Here is a 17,488-nt window from a genome sequence, read left to right as displayed (position 1 = left end):
GAAAAAAAAACAAGAAAGTCGGGTTGCCTCCTGAAAAAGCACCTTTGGGACAACCACGACCTGGATGACTGACAATCTCTACAGCCTTTTAGCTATACAATTTGGGATGGAAACCTTGGAATGGTGTTGTAGTAGGAATGGATTTCCAGAGGAAAAAAAAATTGCAGATTACAGAAACCAGGAGCACCACTCAGATGACCCTGAGGACACAGATAAACCTCCAAGTGGCCTCAACGACCCTCTAAAAGGATGCAAAAGACCAGCTGTTTGCAAGCACTATATAAATCCTTCCATTCCTCACTATCCTGTCAGCTGAAGAAGCTTCTTGGATGAGAAACGAAACATCTTCAAAAGAAAAACCCAGAAAGTCCAGTTGCCTCCTGAAAAAAGCACCTTTGGGGCTCAGAACAGGATATTTTCCATGACTTGTTCATCTACCTTTTTTTACTTTGCAAAAAAAAAGCAAAGTAAAAGCAGTACAAAGAAACTATCTGCATAATTTGTGTAAGGTCACAGTGCTGGTGTGTGCCTTTTTGTTAAAACAGGAATCATATTTCGTTTTCCATTCAATATTCCAGCGTTTACACAGCCTGGAGCCAAGGACATTCATTCAACGTTTGAATACGTGCAGTGCCAGCCGTGACAGTTATGTAACTTACATCCAGGCACCCACTACACACAGGTCAATGTTGAGGACAACCGTTCCAATCTATCTACTTCCTTTCTATTTAAGCACTTGTTTCAACAGCCTCTTCCATTGCTCACCCTTTGACAAAGCTGTCCGACGTCCCGCCGGATTTGGCCGCAGTCAAGTTCTTGGCTTCTTTGATCCAGACCTGAAGTTCACCGCCTTCTTCCTTTTTGCCTAACGAAAGACCTTGGTGAGAAGGGTGACTAGCAACAAGCCCAAAATAAAAACCATCCAAAAAACAGTTTCCTTGAACCGGAGGAGTATTTGCACACGTCAGGTCCCTTCGATCCCCTATCGGGACGTTGCCATTCTGGCGGGCAAGAGGCCCTTGGATACTCCTTTACAATATTTTTTTTCCTGCTTCTGGTCTTCCTGTCACTTTGATGTACCTACTTGGGAAAGGGAGGGGAAGGGATTGGCCTGGGACCAGTGGTGGGATTCAAAAAATTTTACTACTGGTTCTGTGGGCTTGGCTTGGTAGGCATGGCAGGGGAAGGATACTGCAAAATCCCCATTCTCTCCCCACTCCAGGGAAAGGATACTGCAAAATCTCCATTCCCTCCCTACTCCAGGGGACGGATACTGCAAAATCTCCATTCCCTCCCTACTCCAGGGGATGGATACTGCAAAATCCCCGCTCCCTCCCCACCCCAGTAACCTGCTTTCCAGCTCCGTTCTCCTATGCAGGGGAACAAAAGAAGACCCAGCCGATCAGCTGGGACTCGGGAGGCAGAGAATAGATGGGGTTGGCAGGGCCAGTCAGAGGTGGGATTTGCCGGTTCTCCGAACTACTCAAAATTTCTGCTACCAGTTCTCCAGAACTGGTCAGAACCTGCTGAAGACCACCTCTGCCTGGGACCATCTGTTTTATCTCAGCTCCGAACGAACGGGAAGAGAGCGGCATCTGAGAACAACTTATCACCCTTCTCCACTCCAGTTCTCACAACAACTTCGCACCTGTGGATCGGCTCGCCTTTTGGACTGGACCGCTGGGGAAGGGTTTTTTCTGCAAGGTTTTTCTGCAATCTTAACGGTTCCGAGCAGGAATTTCAGATCCTGCCTTGCTCTTTTCCCCGTTGCTATCACTTTCTCTCGATGAAAGCTTCTTTTGAAATGACCCCCGTTTCAAGAGTTCTGCTTTCTTGACAAGGATTACGCCATGGCTCCAAAATGGCCGGTCGCTTTGGCTTCATAAAAACATTTGACGACATTTAATGTGACAGGAAGACCAGAAACAGGGAAAGGGGAAAGGGTGTAAAGGACCGTTCAGCCCCCTCCTCCCACCCCCGACTGCCAGAAGGGCAGCATCCCGATAAGGATGTAAGGGACATCACAACACGCCTAACAAACCACAAATCCTGGGCGCCCGCCCCCCTCTTTTTTTGAACTATTACCATCTGGCAGATGGTACAAAATAATAAAAACAAGGACAAATAGGCTGAAAAAACAGCTTCTAACCCAGGGCAGTAGCTCTGTTGAATTCTGCTGTATAGTGCAGTGGTGGCTAACCTTTTTGGGCTTCTGTGCCCAAAAAATTGTGTGTGTACTTGCACTAGTGTGCCAGCACCCAGGTGGCAATGCGCGCGCGCCCTGCCACTCCCTGCACATGCACATACCCTTACCTGCACTGCGCTTCCCAGCTGATTTTCGGCCTGTTTGAGGCCTTTTTTGGCCTCTCAGGCTTGAGGAAACCCTCTGCAGCCTGAAAAATAGGCCTGTTTCGTCCCTTCTGGTATTTCCGGAAACCCAGGAAGTGATGAAACGGGCCTATTTTTCAGGCTGCAGAGGGTTTCCTCAAGCCTGAGAGGCCGAAAAAGGTCTCAAATCGGCCAAAAATCAGCTGTGAGGCGCACGCATGTGCAGTGCAGGTAAGTTTGCCTGCGGCTCGTGTGCCAGCACAAATGGCTCTGCGTGCCACCTGTGGCATGTGTGCCATAGGTTCACCATCACTGGTATAGTGCAATATTAATGCAATATCAGGGGTTTTCGATTCAGTGGTACAGAATGCGAAGGAGGTGTGTTTGTTGTTTCATTTATATAGTTATAATGTACACGGAAGATGGCATTTAATTTCGTTGTACGAGGTGCAATGACAACAAAGTAAACTTAGCTAAACTAAACTATAAGATCGGAAAGCCAAGCAACCTCTCTCTTCCACCACCAAATAGGTCAAGCTTTCTCCATCTCAGGGAAAAAGAAAAGCTTTGTTGTTTGAACATCTGGAGCTAATGAGAAACAAAGCCTCTGGGCATATGCAGTAGATCGGTTTTTTTTGTTTTTTTTTACCATGGTTTCATCCCAAGAAAAGCTGTTTAAATATTCTGAGCCCTCACCTTTCTTCCCGTTTCCTGCACCGGGATGTTTAGCTGGTGGGATGAACTTCAAGGACACCACTAAGTCGCCTTTGTACTGAGAAGGAGAAGGAGAAGAAGAAGAAGAAGCTTCTCCAAGGTTCTAGAAGAGAAAAAGGGCAAAGCCACGGATTAATCGCGCCCCGAGCAATTCCTGGAGGTGAGGTTATTGCAACCAATGTTGCACTGCCAGGATTTATGCCTGAAAGGAAAGATACGTGTGAAACGGGGCAAGGAGGGAAATTACAGCTAGTCCTCGAACTTGCAACGGTTCATTTAGTGACCAAAGTTACAATGGCACTGGAAAGAGAGACGGAGGGCCATTTTTTTTACACGATCATTGCAACATCCCCATGGCCACGTAATCAAAATTTGGATGCTTGGCAACTGACTCATATTTATGAGTGTCCTGGGATGAAGTGATCCCCTTTTGCAACCTTCTGACAAGCCCAATTCACTTAACAATCATGTGATTCACTTAACAACAGAAGCGATTCACTTAAAAACCGTGGCTAGAAAGGTGGTAAAACAGGGACGAAACTCACTTAACAGATGTCTCACTTAACAACATAAACGTTGCGCTCTGTTTGTAGTCGTAAATCAAGGACTACCTGTATTCAGAAGCGGAGCTAAATGGGAGATGAGGTGGAGACGAATTGCAAAGGAATTGCAAAGGAATTGCAAAGGATTATAAATGCTGAGTTTTAAAAGAAAGGAAAGGCAAGGAAGGAATTAGTCAGAGTATAAATATTGAATTTAGAAACGGAAGGAAGGAATTATCCGGAATATATATGCAAGGAATTCTGGTTCTTCAGGGCCAACACCATCATTGGCAGAGTGACCTACACAAACAAAACATACAGAAAATGTCTAAGACAGAACAAACCCTGATTCATAAATCTTCAGAGTGGGACATAAACGCCTCATTATGTGACTAGTACTTTGAAATCAGACACCAAGTTGGTTGAAGCTCTACTGTCATGCCCCTGTTGGAGACTGAATCCAAGGAGGAAGACAAACAGCTGACAGTGAGTGGGAGTGTGGCTCAATTGGCTGTGGAGGAAACTGGGGAAGGGCAAAGTCCAGCTGGGTAGAGCAGGGCAGAGGTAGAACAAGGGAGAGGGAGTTCAGAGGAAGACCCAGGCCCACTCCCTCTTCATCCTAGGGCATGCAGGGAAGAACGGAGAAGAGAACAACTTGGGTTGCGTGGCTTATGAGAGAGGAAAGGGCCCTGATTCCCTTCATTAGCCACAGCTGGGAATGAGAGTTTAAAAGAGATGCATGCTGAGTGCGGCAACTGCTGGGAACAAACGTGAGTTTATCTTGTGTTGACTTTGCTTATCTGTGTTCCTGGCGTCTTCCCAACCATATTGAATGATTGCCATGCCTTCACGTCTGGAATTCTTGCTCCTGCCCTGCTGGATTAATTACTTCATCTTGCCTTGATTGGACTTATAGTTACACTTTTTGTTGACCACGTTTTGGACTTGATTCTCGGCAGCCAAAGGCTGTTCCTGGGAGAGTTTTTCTCCAGCCCAGAAGGTAACCAAGACATTGGGGGCAAAGTTGGAGCTCATAAAGGGACTCCTACTGATTATCTGACTGTGTTGCCTTTGTGCCATGCCCCTTTGCGTCATCACACTCTACTATGATTATTTTCTGGCATCATAGAAGAAAACAATCATAGTAGAGTTTCAAGCAACGTGGTGTCTGACTTCAACATTCTAGTCCCATAATGTGTAGGCCAGATGGGGCTGATCGAATACATAAACTCCAGGCTCACATTATCCTAAAACATAGATGTGGCCATGACTTGTTAACTAAATCACATTTTACTAAGCTATAAGCTACCCATTACAAACAGGAGTAGCCAAGTTAGTACAGCGAACCAAACAACACTGTGATGACCCAGGGGGGGATAGAAAAGCAACAAAGTCACAAAAACAGGTGAAGTCCCTTTAATTCCTTCAGCTTGGCTTCAAAGGTCCAATTATCATTGACTGGAGAGAAAATTCCCCACAAACAGTTGCGAACTCAAAATACAAATAAATTATAAATAGGAAAAAACAACACAAACCACACTGAAGCAATTAATGAGACAAGGCAGGATAAGGGCTTCAAGACGTCCACAGATATTGAAATACACACACTGGGAAGGATATTGAAATACACATACTGGGAAGGACGCCAAAACTCAGATAAGAACTGACGAACGAGAAATATTTTCAGCTTTGCTTCCAGCATTGGCCCATGCGCAGTTTGTCCTTTAAAACAGTCCTCACAGCTGCAGCCCATGAAGGGGATCAAGGCCCTTTCCTCCACGGTGGACCACACGATTCATGTTTCTCCCTTATCCGCTCTTCCCTGCATGCCCTAGGATGAAGAGGGGATGGCCCTGGGTCTTCCTCTGAATGCCCAGCCGTCCTGTGCCCTTCCCTGGTTTCCTCCGCATCCACACTCCTACTCCCTGTAGGCTGTTCCTCCTCTCCCTTGGAGTCAGATTCTAACAGGGGCATTACAAACACTCCAATATAGATTGCAATGACTTAATGCATGAGCCCAAGTTGTTTGTTGGACAGAAGCCCACAGAAATAAACAAAGATTATGCTAAATGCTTCTTGGTAGCACCAGAGATCCGAGACAACATTATTCCCCTGCTGTTATTTGCTACTTTTCAAACAAATATAATCCATTTCCCCTGTGTGTTTGCATTATATAACTTAGGTTATAACTGTTATCTCCCTGCAGATTTTTATATAGTTCAGGCAAAGAGGACAAAAAAGGGAAGGAAGAAAATAACCAAGTTTAAAACACACTGGTTGCAGTTAGATTTTTTTTAAGGCCCCAAAATTTCTCGTTTGAATTTAGAATCGTAGCACAAAGCCGGTCTCTGCAGCGACACAACTGGTTTGGCTGCAAAAGGCTCATACCTAAATGATCAGAAAAACAAGTCGAAGCATTATTCAAACCGGTCTTTCACGTCCAATTATTCAAACGACTGGACAGAAGTTGCCACTTTCAGATGAACATTAAGTAAAACTAAGTAGAGTAAATGAGTACAATAACTGCAGTAAAATGAGCTTCCTCGCTAAACCAAAGCAACTGTACTCACCACCCTGGATGCGTCATCCTCAAGAGGACTTTACTAATGCCCATTTAAGCAGAAAGAAGAAATATCAGTTCTGTGTTCCTTAGAATGTACACCACATTCCCTGCTTCACCTAATGTACTTTTAAAAAGATGCTCAGAATTACTAACAAATTAAGTGGGAGGCTAATGGCAAAATTGGTTTTAGTGGTTTTTGGTTTGTTTTTTTACTTTTTATGTTTTACCTTAACTGTATGCCACCCAGAGTTATCCTAGAATCCGAGCTGGAATTGGGTATGTCTAGTTCAATGAAAAGAAGGACTAGGGGTGACATGATAGCAGTGGTCCAACATCTCAGGGGATGCCACAAAGAAGAGGGAGTCAAGCTATTCTCTAAAGCACCTGAATGCAACACAAGAAAAAATGGGTAGAAACTAATCAAGGAGAGAAGCGACCTAGAACTAAGGAGGAATTTCCTGACAGTGAGAACAATTAACCAGTGGAACAACCTGCCCCCAGAAGTTGTAAATGCTCCAACACTGGAAGTTTTTAAGAAAAGATTGGACAACCATTTGTCTGAAGTGGTGTAGGGTTCCTGCCTAAGCAGGGGGGTTGGACTAGAAGACCTCCAAGGTCCCTTTCAACTCTGTTATTCTATTCTATTCTATTCTATTCTATTCTATTCTATTCTATTCTATTCTATTCTATCCTATTCTATTCATCTGTATTCTATTCCATTTTTTATTCTATTTTTTATTCTCTTCCATATTGTATTCATTCTACTCTTTTCTTAATCCTTTTACTATTCCTTATGATGGGCAGCCAATAAATTTAATAAATAAATAAAACACCAGCCTTCACCATCACCATTAGTTCCGAGAACCAGATGATGGCTACTTGTGTGTCCGTAAATCCAGGAAAAAAAAGAAAAAATCTGGAGAGACTAAAATATGCTTGAGAAACTCATACATTTGTCTAATGGGAAACTCTGGAATTGGCCATGCCTCTCACGGCTGCCATTTTGTGAGAGCGCCAGGCATACCTTCTCAAAATCCCACAATGTGCCCTAAAAGGTTGTGAAGGCTACTAAAGTTGTTGTTGGTCAATTTTCTACATCTTAAGAGAGCTACTAAAGGCTACTAAAGTTGTTGTTGGTCAATTTTCTACATCTTAAGAGAGCTAGCAACTCTGAAAATCCATTGCACAAATATCTTCCAGGAACATACCCAAGATCTACATTACTTTTGACAACAAAGGATAGGAACTGTGACAGGCTTGACTGACCTTTCCATGTAGGGGAAGACACTCTTCCAAATGGCTGTCGAAGTTCCAGGCATCCATAGGGATGTCCACCTCTCCCAAGAAGTAATTCCGTCCAAAGCGGTCATGATGCCAAACGGAGAATTGTAAAGTTCTGGTCAACAGAAGAGACTTCTGGATCTCGTACTGTGACAAGAGGAAACAAAAGAACAGTTTTCACCAGCAGCATCTCAAAAAATGTGAGCCTCTTTCTGAAAGCTAGACAAAATGCTAACTTGGAAACAAGCTTGTGTCAACTCATAAAATATTTCTATGGTCCTTTTAGAGTTGCCAACAGAAAGGAGGGAAGCAACGTGGAAGCTTGCAACCGAAAGTGCAGTCCATAAATGTTTTCAAAGATAGTAACTAAGGAACTGAAGTTTCTGCTGCACAAAATTCTAACTGGAGAGCATGATTGATGACTCTGGGCTATGGATGTGTCCCATTGGAGAATATGAATTATGATACACCCAGGGGATGGGGGGAAAACCAGGGTCAAGGATGACAGTGAATTGTGTGTGTCAGAGTCGGCTGCACCCAGGCAGTGCCAGACATGTCAACTCCCAATAAATCCTTTTTAAGTTTTGGAAGTTTGGCTTGAGACTCATGATTTAAATGGGGGTAACCGCCAGAATCCTGACAGTTTGTCTTCATCACAAGGCAAGCGACACATATCTCTGCCTATATTATTGTCCTCTAAATATCGTTGGATTACCAATCTTGGCATCCCAAGCCCTTGACTCATTAAAGGTGATGGGTTTTGCAGTCCGTGGGTTCTGCATACATTATATTAAGCTGGAGTTTGTGTAAGAATGGTTTGTTTGGCAAAATGTTATCAGCTGGGATGCTGAGCAATACACAAGGCACGCGGGTGGTTTGTTAACTATTGATTCGTGCAATAGGTTAAATGAAACCAAAGAAACCCCATTATGACTAACGTTTTGTGTGACTCCGGTCCCAGAATTTCATTAATGGGCATAAATACTGTTACAATCCCTATATCAGCACATACTGTGCTGGAAAAATATTCCCCTTCCTTTACAACCAGAAAGCCCTGGCCCAATTCCATGTAGTCCACACAGCTGGAGCAACACAAAGCACATGTCAGAAAGTTCCATAATAGTACATTTTGTGAAACATAATTCTGCTATGACTAACCATAATCCTGTATTTTCCCACAAACTGACAATCCTTCCATCTCTTAAGTCCCAAGAGTCCATCTGGTTCTTCATTAGCAAAACTGTAACAGGGAAGGGAAGGGAAGGGAAGGGAAGGGAAGGGAAGGGAAGGGAAGGGAAGGGAAGGGAAGGGAAGGGAAGGGAAGGAAAGGAAAGGAAAGGAAAGGAAAGGAAAGGAAAGGAAAGGAAAGGAAAGGAAAGGAAAGGAAAGGAAAGGAAAGTCTAACAAACACAAACACACAAACGAACCTTTAGCAACTCATTGTAAAGGGGATTGACGGTGTTACGTTTGATGGTAGTTTTTCGCTTGCCTTGACGAGATTTGTCTGGCAAAAGGTATGTCTTCACGTATCTGCAAGAGACCAGGAGACAAAGATTCAGACTCAGTCTAACATCTTCCCAGTAGATTATTATTTACTAGCTCAGTACCCATGCTTTGCTATGAAACTATGTTGTCGGGCTTAGTTTTTGGGGAGGAAAATAAGGAGGGGGGGAATTCAGCCTCTGCCTACCAGCATCCATCAGTATTCATCTGGCTAGCGTCCTGTCAGTGTATGAGAGAGTTTGGAAACTGAAACAGTATCTGCTGTGTGAGCAAGGAGACAGCAAGGAGCCTGGGCGTGGCTTAGCTCAACTGTTCTGTACTAAACCTGGTTGCTGCTGTGAAACTGAAACTCCTCTCCGTTTGTGTTCTGCATTTGGAACAGATTTCTTTTCATGTGGTGAAGAAACAGCTAAGACAGCAGAGGGATACAATGGAGTGGAGGTGGAGTTATGTCTTTAATCCAATAACCGCCCCCAGGGATGACACAGCCTCATTTGGGCCCCAGGCCAATTGGCATAGCCACATTTTAAGGCTCATTTTGCAGTAGCACTGTGGAACACACTGCTCTGATTCACATAGCAATAGCACCTAGCCTTATATACTGCTTCACAGTGCTTTACAGCCTTCTCCAAGAGGTTTACAGAATCAGCCTCTTGCACCCAAACAATCTGGGTCCTCATTTTACCCACCTCGGAAGGCTGAGTCAACCTTGAGCCTGGTGAGATTCGAACTGCCAAACATCAGGCAGCCAGCAGTCAGCAGAAGTAGCCTGCAGTGCTGCACTCTAAGCACTGCACCACCGTGGCTCATAAGCCATGGTTTGATGAATATATCACAATTAGCTACATTCATCTATCATAGATAGCTTGGATCGAAAGCATGGATTACAAACGCAGCTGATTCTCACGGTACAAGAAGCGCTGACAATCCGGAGTAGCACATTGTCCAAACTTGGCTTGGAGGCTGGGCCTAAAAGCCAATTCTGCAGACGCCAATTACACCTGGTCTCGTAGCTTCTCTGAAAGGCAAATGAGGCCCATTCCGGCCACCCTGCCCCCATCCATTGCAGCCCCTTGCTCAACGTACGGGTTGGACCGCTTCTTGGCTTCATCAGCATATGCCAGGTGGCGGCACTCCTTCACGTGGATAAAAAAGGCCTGCGTTTTTTCTTCGTAGCTCAAGGAGAAAGCAATCTCTCCTGTGACGCTGATGTTGCCAAAGTCACCTGCCCCGCTGTAAATGCTGACCATGCTTCCCAGGGTGCTCTAAGAAAATCAGGAGAGGGAAAAATTGGGGTTTGGGGGGGGGACCAAAAGTTTATAGCTATAGTGAACACTCCCTCCATCATTTTTACCCACAGCCTCATTGATCAGCTGTTCGCATCCGTGTCAGTTCATAAAATATTTCTATGGTCTTTTTAGAGTTGCCAACAGAAAGGGAAGGGGGAGCAGTGCGGTAGCTTGCAAACCGAAACTGCATTCCATAAATGTTTTCATAGATAGTAACTAGGTGACTGAAGTTTCTGCCGCAAAAAATTTTAACTGGAGAGCATGATTGATGACTCTTGGCTATGGATGTGTCCCATTGGAGAATATGAATTATGATACACCCAGGGGGTGGGGGGAAATCTGGGTCAAAGGGGACAATGGATTATGTGTCTCAGAGTTGGTTACACCCAGGCAGTTAACTCCCAATAAATCCTTTTTAAGTTTTGGAAGTTTGGCTCTGGACTCATGATTGAATTGGGCGTAACTGCCAGAATCCTGACACCCTGCCTTGGTTCCCATCTCTGCCATTTTAAATCCACCCTTTCTTGGAGCAAAGAAACCATCTTCCAACGCAGAAGCCGAAAAGGCAATCGGGGCCCACCAAAAATTGCAGGATTGAAACTCTTATCAACCCCAACGGAATTGGACTAAGACAATCAGGCTTTCCAGAAATGCGGTGTGGTGGCCTCTAGGTGGAGCTCTTCTCACAATCAGGAGGCTGTGAGTTCAATCCTAGGTAGAGGCAGAAATTTCTCTCTCTGGGCACACTGAGAATATGTCTTGCTGAACACAACTCCGCACTGGTGACAGGAAGGGCATCCGGCCATTAAAACCCTCTTGCTAGCTCCATTCAGACTCCACCCCCAAGGGATTATGAGGTCCTTAAATTAAGATGATGATGATCGGGGTTTCCCAAACTTGGCAACGTTAAGATGCATGGACTTCAACTCCCAGAATTCCCCAGCCAACCATGCTGGCTGGGTAATTCTGGGAGCTGAAAGTGTTGCCTCTTAACATTGCGAAGATTGGGAAAACCTGAGCTAGAGAGTCATTAGCAGCTCACTCCTGACCTAGTTTCACCAACGTGGGTTTCCTCCACTGAACTAAGCAGGAATTCAGGAGCGCGAAGTTGCTCTCCTCTCTAGAGTCCATGACGCAGATTATTAGTAGAGAAACTCACCAAAGATGTACCACTGCGCACGCTATTTCGGCCCGCCCTTCTCCGATGAATTTCGACTAAGCTATCTATGTCTTCTTCCTCCTCCTCCTAGGAAAAGGCATATATGCACATATAGGTATCTCTGAAATAGCTGGAGGACCTCTGAGCATGCTGTGACTTTCCTCCCAACAACAAATCTTGTGGACCCAGCAAAAATCCAAGGCTACTGTCCCCACAAGATATGTGGCTTGCATCTCACACCAAACCATGGTTCACAAACAACAAAGGCTGCCTTCACAGATTTTGTTAGGTCTTCATACGGCTTAATTTTGTTATTCGGTTACTCACCTTTGCAGCTTAGCATTAGGTATGGCTAGGCCGTGATGCCTTATTTAGTCATTGGAAGATTTTTAAGAAGCTAATAGTTGAATAAACACAATCACTGCTGAGTTCTTTCATGGGATTAAGCCATGGTTTGTTCTAATGATAAATGGTTAGGCTCTAAATCAGACTTCCTTTGTTTCCTTTCAGAGGTATGGACTTCAACTCCCAGAATTCCCTGACAAGAATTCCTCGATCAACGTGGTCCTTGTTAAGAATTCTAGAACTTAAACTCCCACACAACCAGAGAAAACAAATTCAAAGATCCTTTCCATACATTCTGACTTCCCAGCAAAAATGACTAGATGCTCTATCTAAGCCAGGGGTCTTCAAAATTGACCACTTTAAGACTTGTGGACTTCAACTCCCAGAATTCCTCCTCCTCCAGTCAGGTTAGCTCAGGAATTCTGGGAGTTGAAGTCCACAAGTCTTAAACTTGCCAAGTTTGAAGACCCTCGCTCTAAGCCAACAAACCACATGGAGGCTTCTTACAGTGTATGAATGTAGCCCAGTACCGAAGGCACATTTTCCTCCTCACAACTTTGAAATGGCTTCTCTTTCCAAACTCACCGCTTCAACATTGAGGCCTGGGACTGACTTGCTTCTGTCCCCCAGAACTCCACTTTCACCGACTGCATCTTCTGGTCGGAGATCAATCACAGACTTCGTGTATTCTATAGAAAATAAGCTAAGATATCAGAGAAACCCTTCATTTTAGCTTCACTGAGCTAGGAAGGACATATGCTCTCTTATTTATATTCATGGTATGCCACCCTTTCAGTACAACTTCTAGGCAAATGTTGCTCACCCATCTGCCTTTCCAGAAGATAGTTAAGAAACGAAGCTCCAACCCATCCTAACAATTTGTTTTAGGTCCTAAATATACTCTTGGTTGATTTACATGTAAAATATCTGTATTTTTTTCAATTTATTGAGACCAGTGCAAATATATAACCAGTGAAAAATATATGTGATATTTAGATGAACTCACTAATAGGTATGTTGGCGCCATTTTTGTGAGTCACTTACAAAAACGTTGAGAAGCCACACTGGGAAAAATTAACCCAGAGAACTGTTGCTAATTGACTATTTATTAGGTTTTATAGAATTCAAGACAAGTATTTTCTCCACCTCTATTTCTCCACAACAATTTGAGAGATACCGTAAATTGGGCTAACAGAGAGGGATTGGCTTCTCGGCTCTCACCACTATATGGCAGTGATCCCCAACCTTTTATGGCCCCCGCTATGCCCGCCTTGCTTTGATGAAAAGTGCTTGCACCGGAAGCCTTTTAGATGGGGGGAAAATGATGCAATATATACTTTTTCATAAAAGATGGCCCACGGTTAGACTTGTTCCTCCAAAGCATGGTACTTGATGGTTCCTTTCCTCCAAAGAGTATTTGATGGCTTTCTTCAGTTCCCCAACCTAATCCCCATCAACTACTTTAATGGCTAAGAAAACTGAGAGTTGTGGGTCCAATACCAACACCTGGAGATCATCAAGTTGGAGAAAGCTGGTTTACACAGGTCCTCCCTCCCCCCATCCAAATGTTCACTCCAAAACCCTGGAAGATAGGACTGGATGTGGAAAAACAACTGACCTGAAACCAACAATGAAAACTGATGGCTGGGTCAGGAGCTGAACACAGACGTTGGCAGTCTAAAAGCCCAACTCTTTAGCCCGCCCAACAGTCCTTTTCTATCTTACCTGACGGCCTTTGAATTCTCCTTGGATTTTTTTTGAACAAGACTTCGTTTTCATCTGCTGAAACTGCAGTCCCCCGAAGTGCTTCCTAGGGAATAAACCAACTCGTGTCAGGTTCACATTGACAGGAAGACTCGCTGAGTTCAAAGGGCTGAAGTACGTAAGAATCTGATTGATCAACAAAGCTAAATTGGTGCTCATTAAAGGGTCAAAGGAATTCATGGGGGGGAGAGGGAGCTGGACTGAGGTCTCTTGTGGGAACCCAATGACTCCAAACTGAGAACGTGTTTAACTCCGCCTTTCAGTCAAGCTGCTCTTCTCCTACAACTTGATGTGACAGTAGAATAAACTGGGCCATTACTATTATATATCGCAAATTGAAATGCAAAATGAATCTGTTGCACAGAGACACATTCAACTTTTAACGAGCGTAGCTGCAGTCTACTGATCCCAATTGCTCTTATTGTACTCAAAAGTATGAGTCAAGCAACATATTATTCCAATATTCAGATATAGCATTTTGGAAGAAGAGATTTCTGGACTTCTCCAAAACGCATCCACTCTCTCTCTCTCTCTCTCTCTCTCTCCACAGAAGACCACCAGAATGGCTCTTCAGGCATCAGTAAACATACACTATCTGAATCGGAGTGGGGATTCTCCTTAAAGCCAGCAGGAAGGGTTAGGCTGGAGACCTTGGACGCCGGTGGGCTGAGAGTGTTCGTCTTTTCTTGTCGAGGGCTGCAAAAAATAACAAAAAAAACAAAGATCACCAGATGAAACGATCCAACCAAGTCCCTAGCTTCCTAGGGGGACCAGACGTTTCCAGCAGAACATCAGGTTACTGCCCTCATTCTATCTTGGACATGAAGAAATCTCCTTTTGTTTGCTTGCCATGATTTGTCTCCTGCTTCCCCAACATAATATGATCCCAAGACATTCATTAGAAGCCATACCAGACATGAAGATGCAAGATCAAAAAGTTAACAACACAACAGGGAAGCAGCAGAACTTTAAAAAGTAACTACTTGAGGACATACAGAGAAGAAAATCACTAGCTCTTCCTTTTCAGCTAACAAAGCTGACAAAGATTTGTTTAAATTTGCATAATTAAAGCATCATGTAGTTAAAGCAGGATGCATTTAATTTAGTCACATATGGCTATTATTTGCAGCACACACTAATGGATGTTTTATTTGTGGTTGATCTCATGGACAGTCCGGTAAACTCATCCATCGTGTTCATGGCTTCCAAACTCATTCGATGGGATCAAATAATATTTTAGGTCTTCGGGATTTGCAAATTTCCAAGATGCTAAGCCACAAAGTAAATCATACAATGGTTTAATGTAGTGTGTGAATCCAACTACAGTGCAATTATCTTCATGCAAAGCTATCACTTACGACAAGGGTCTTCAAACTTGATAGCTTTGAGGTGGCATTCAGCAGGTTCTGACCAATTCTGGAGAACTGGTAGCGGAAATTTTGAGTAGTTCAGAGAACTGCCAAATCCCACCTCTGACTGGAGATTTTGAAGTATCCTTCCCCTGCCACGCCCACCAAGCCACGCCCACAGAACCGATAGTAAAAAAAAATTGAATCCCACCACTGTTTAAGACTTGTGGACTTCAACTCCCAGGATTCCTCCACCAGTCATGTTAGCTCAGGAATTCTGGAAGTTGAAGTCCACAAGTCTTAAACTTTGAAGACTCTTGACTTACAGAATAAAGCACAAAGTTACGGGTTTACACAATATCTCAAACGACAAGCCCAGATTGCAAACCGCATTGGCTGAATCGCACTAGTTTATCTTAGTGGTTGGTATGAACACAGGTCTATCTATGTCAGGAGACAATTATGAGTACAATGACTGTCTGTCTGTCCCACGCCCTTGCTCATCAAATCTTCCTTGTACCCCTCAAAAAATTTAACTGACAAGATCTCAGAGGTCTTTCTGACCTAGATCGAGTAGAAGTGGGACCAGAGGCTGGGCGCAAGCCATCCAAACTCATATTCTCAGTTGATTCTGTGTCACTTTTTGGATCCCGTAGCTCAGAGGAATCAGAGATCAAGCTGGAAGAGAACAACCTAGTTAGATCAACAGCAAAAAAAAGAATCCAGGTCCTCATGAACAAAGTCCAAAAACTCTGTGCAACTTTATCAGCCAGGGAGCAGAGAACCTATGTTGCTGAGCTACTCATCTCAGATCTCTTCCTATTAGCTGAGATGGCTGGAAGCGGTTCCTTTAACCACATCTGGAGAGAACTAGGTTGGAGATGGCTGACTGGTAAACTCCTTGATTTTGTTCTGACATCTCAAGTTTGATGAAGTACAAGAGTAGCCATCTACTTGTGGTCTTCTCCATTGTCCCTAGGGGGCTGGACTAGAAGACCTCCAAGGTCCCTTCCAACTTCATTATTCTGGAGAAATATTTCTACAATATGATTTTCCAGCTAGCACTTATTATGCAATCCATTCCTTTTCTATTCCTCAAACAGAACCAAGTTGATAGACTTAGATGAATGTCCAAACTTTTTGTTGTGGCTCCCTCAAATTCCATCCATATAAGTCTTTATATTCATTGAATCTTGACAATTAGAGATGTGGGTTTTCTGAAAAACTATCAATCAAAAAAGCACGATTCAGATTCCCACCATTACTCCTGCTTCTGAAGATACTTTTCTGCAGCCACAGCTTATGTTAAGGTATTGATCTAAGAGCTGACCAGTCAATGTAAGGCTGATACAATATAAGACTGATGCAATAAGAATGAATCAGCATAGCATGGATATTGCCCTTTTAAGATGAAGAATGGGTACACAAAGTTTTACCTCTTTAAGAGGTGTCTACATAAAGGCAGCCATTAACAGGGCGTGTTTTTCTCTCCTTGTGTCCTGTATCCATTGCAGAGTTCTCCATGTAGAGTTAAGATTGACTGCTTGTAAGGTATTTGCCTTCCACGTATATTTCTGTACATGTCTTGTATATAAACCAGTTAAATGTTTAAGCCTGTGTGTGCTGTGTTTTGCTCCTGGGTTGTCTCACAATAGCAGTCACGCTGCAAACACTCTGACAGCTTAGCTCTATGAATAACTAGCAGATGGGCTGGCAGTGGCACAGACCTGCTGAAATCTTTATTTCATGCGTTTGGAGCATGGGTGAAAGAAACAATGGATCTCACTGCAGCCCTGAGGCAGGGAGGAAGAATCACCTGTGCTCCTTGCTTTGCTGCTGGGGACTTTTCGGGGGCACTTCAGAACTACTTTTGGGATCCTTGCGTTGAGCTTTCTGAAGAAGCACTTGACTCGTTGTCTCTCTTTTGTTAGCTAAATGACCAGAGGAAAAGAAGTGTCAACATACAGCACAGACACCACACCAAATAAGTCCTTATTTAAATACTAGCTAGATACCCGTGCTTTGCTATGAAACTATGTGGTTGGGCTTAGTTTTGGGGGAGGAAAATAAGAGGAAAAAAATTCTGCCTCTGCCTACCAGCATCCATCAGTATTCATCTGTGTCCTATCAATGTGTGAGAGAGTTGAGGGCTGTTTGGAAACTGAAACAATATTTGCTGTGCGAGCAAGGAGACAGCAAGGAGCCTGGGCATGGCTTAGCTCAACTGTTCTGTACTAAATCTGGTTGCTGCTGTGAAACTGAAACTGAAACTCCTCTCCTCTGCTTGTGTTTTGCATTTGGAACAGATTTCCTTTCAGGTGGGGAGGGGGAGTAAAACGCCTTAGCATCAGAGCGTGTTAATAATAATAATATAGGAAATACTAATGCTCTGATGGTCATTTCGAAAAATGTCTGGATTCCGGCTGGGAAATTTGGGGAGATGAAGTCCACGTAGCTTAAAAGTTGCCAACGGTTGGGAAACCCTGGTCTAGACAGTAAATGCTGCAAGACCAGGTTGCCTTCAGATGGAATCCAGCTGACAACATCCTGATCTCTATTTGGAAAATATCTCGGGGCATTGAAGGAACGGGCAGGGAGAAATTATAACTACTTAGCCTTGGAAATGACAGAACGTTTGTTCTAATTAAAAA

The 17,488-nt window shown here is 43.8% G+C and overlaps 1 protein-coding gene across 4 annotated transcripts in view; it reads right to left on the bottom strand.

Moving 5' to 3' along the window:
* The window catches only part of SYTL4 (synaptotagmin like 4), a 37,054-nt gene that overhangs the window by 3,994 nt on the left and 15,572 nt on the right, over window positions 1-17,488 (bottom strand). For all 4 annotated transcript variants that reach the window (XM_087972403.1, XM_087972401.1, XM_026674762.2 and 1 more), the window contains exons 5-15: window positions 16,654-16,768; window positions 15,402-15,515; window positions 14,079-14,184; window positions 13,450-13,534; window positions 12,310-12,413; window positions 11,380-11,466; window positions 10,018-10,196; window positions 8,856-8,958; window positions 7,414-7,575; window positions 3,025-3,145; window positions 766-865 (exon numbers count right to left, since the gene is read on the bottom strand). In XM_087972403.1, coding sequence (XP_087828529.1) covers window positions 766-865; window positions 3,025-3,145; window positions 7,414-7,575; window positions 8,856-8,958; window positions 10,018-10,196; window positions 11,380-11,466; window positions 12,310-12,413; window positions 13,450-13,534; window positions 14,079-14,184; window positions 15,402-15,515; window positions 16,654-16,768 — 1,276 coding nt within the window. The remainder of the gene's footprint in view (window positions 1-765; window positions 866-3,024; window positions 3,146-7,413; window positions 7,576-8,855; window positions 8,959-10,017; window positions 10,197-11,379; window positions 11,467-12,309; window positions 12,414-13,449; window positions 13,535-14,078; window positions 14,185-15,401; window positions 15,516-16,653; window positions 16,769-17,488) is intronic.

The sequence above is a fragment of the Notechis scutatus genome, chromosome 10 (assembly GCF_049901735.1).
Source record: "Notechis scutatus isolate UNSWTSFEM ecotype Mainland chromosome 10, rNotScu1.2, whole genome shotgun sequence".
Classification (NCBI taxonomy): Eukaryota; Metazoa; Chordata; class Lepidosauria; order Squamata; family Elapidae; genus Notechis; species Notechis scutatus.
This window is presented reverse-complemented; position numbering and strand designations above follow the sequence as displayed.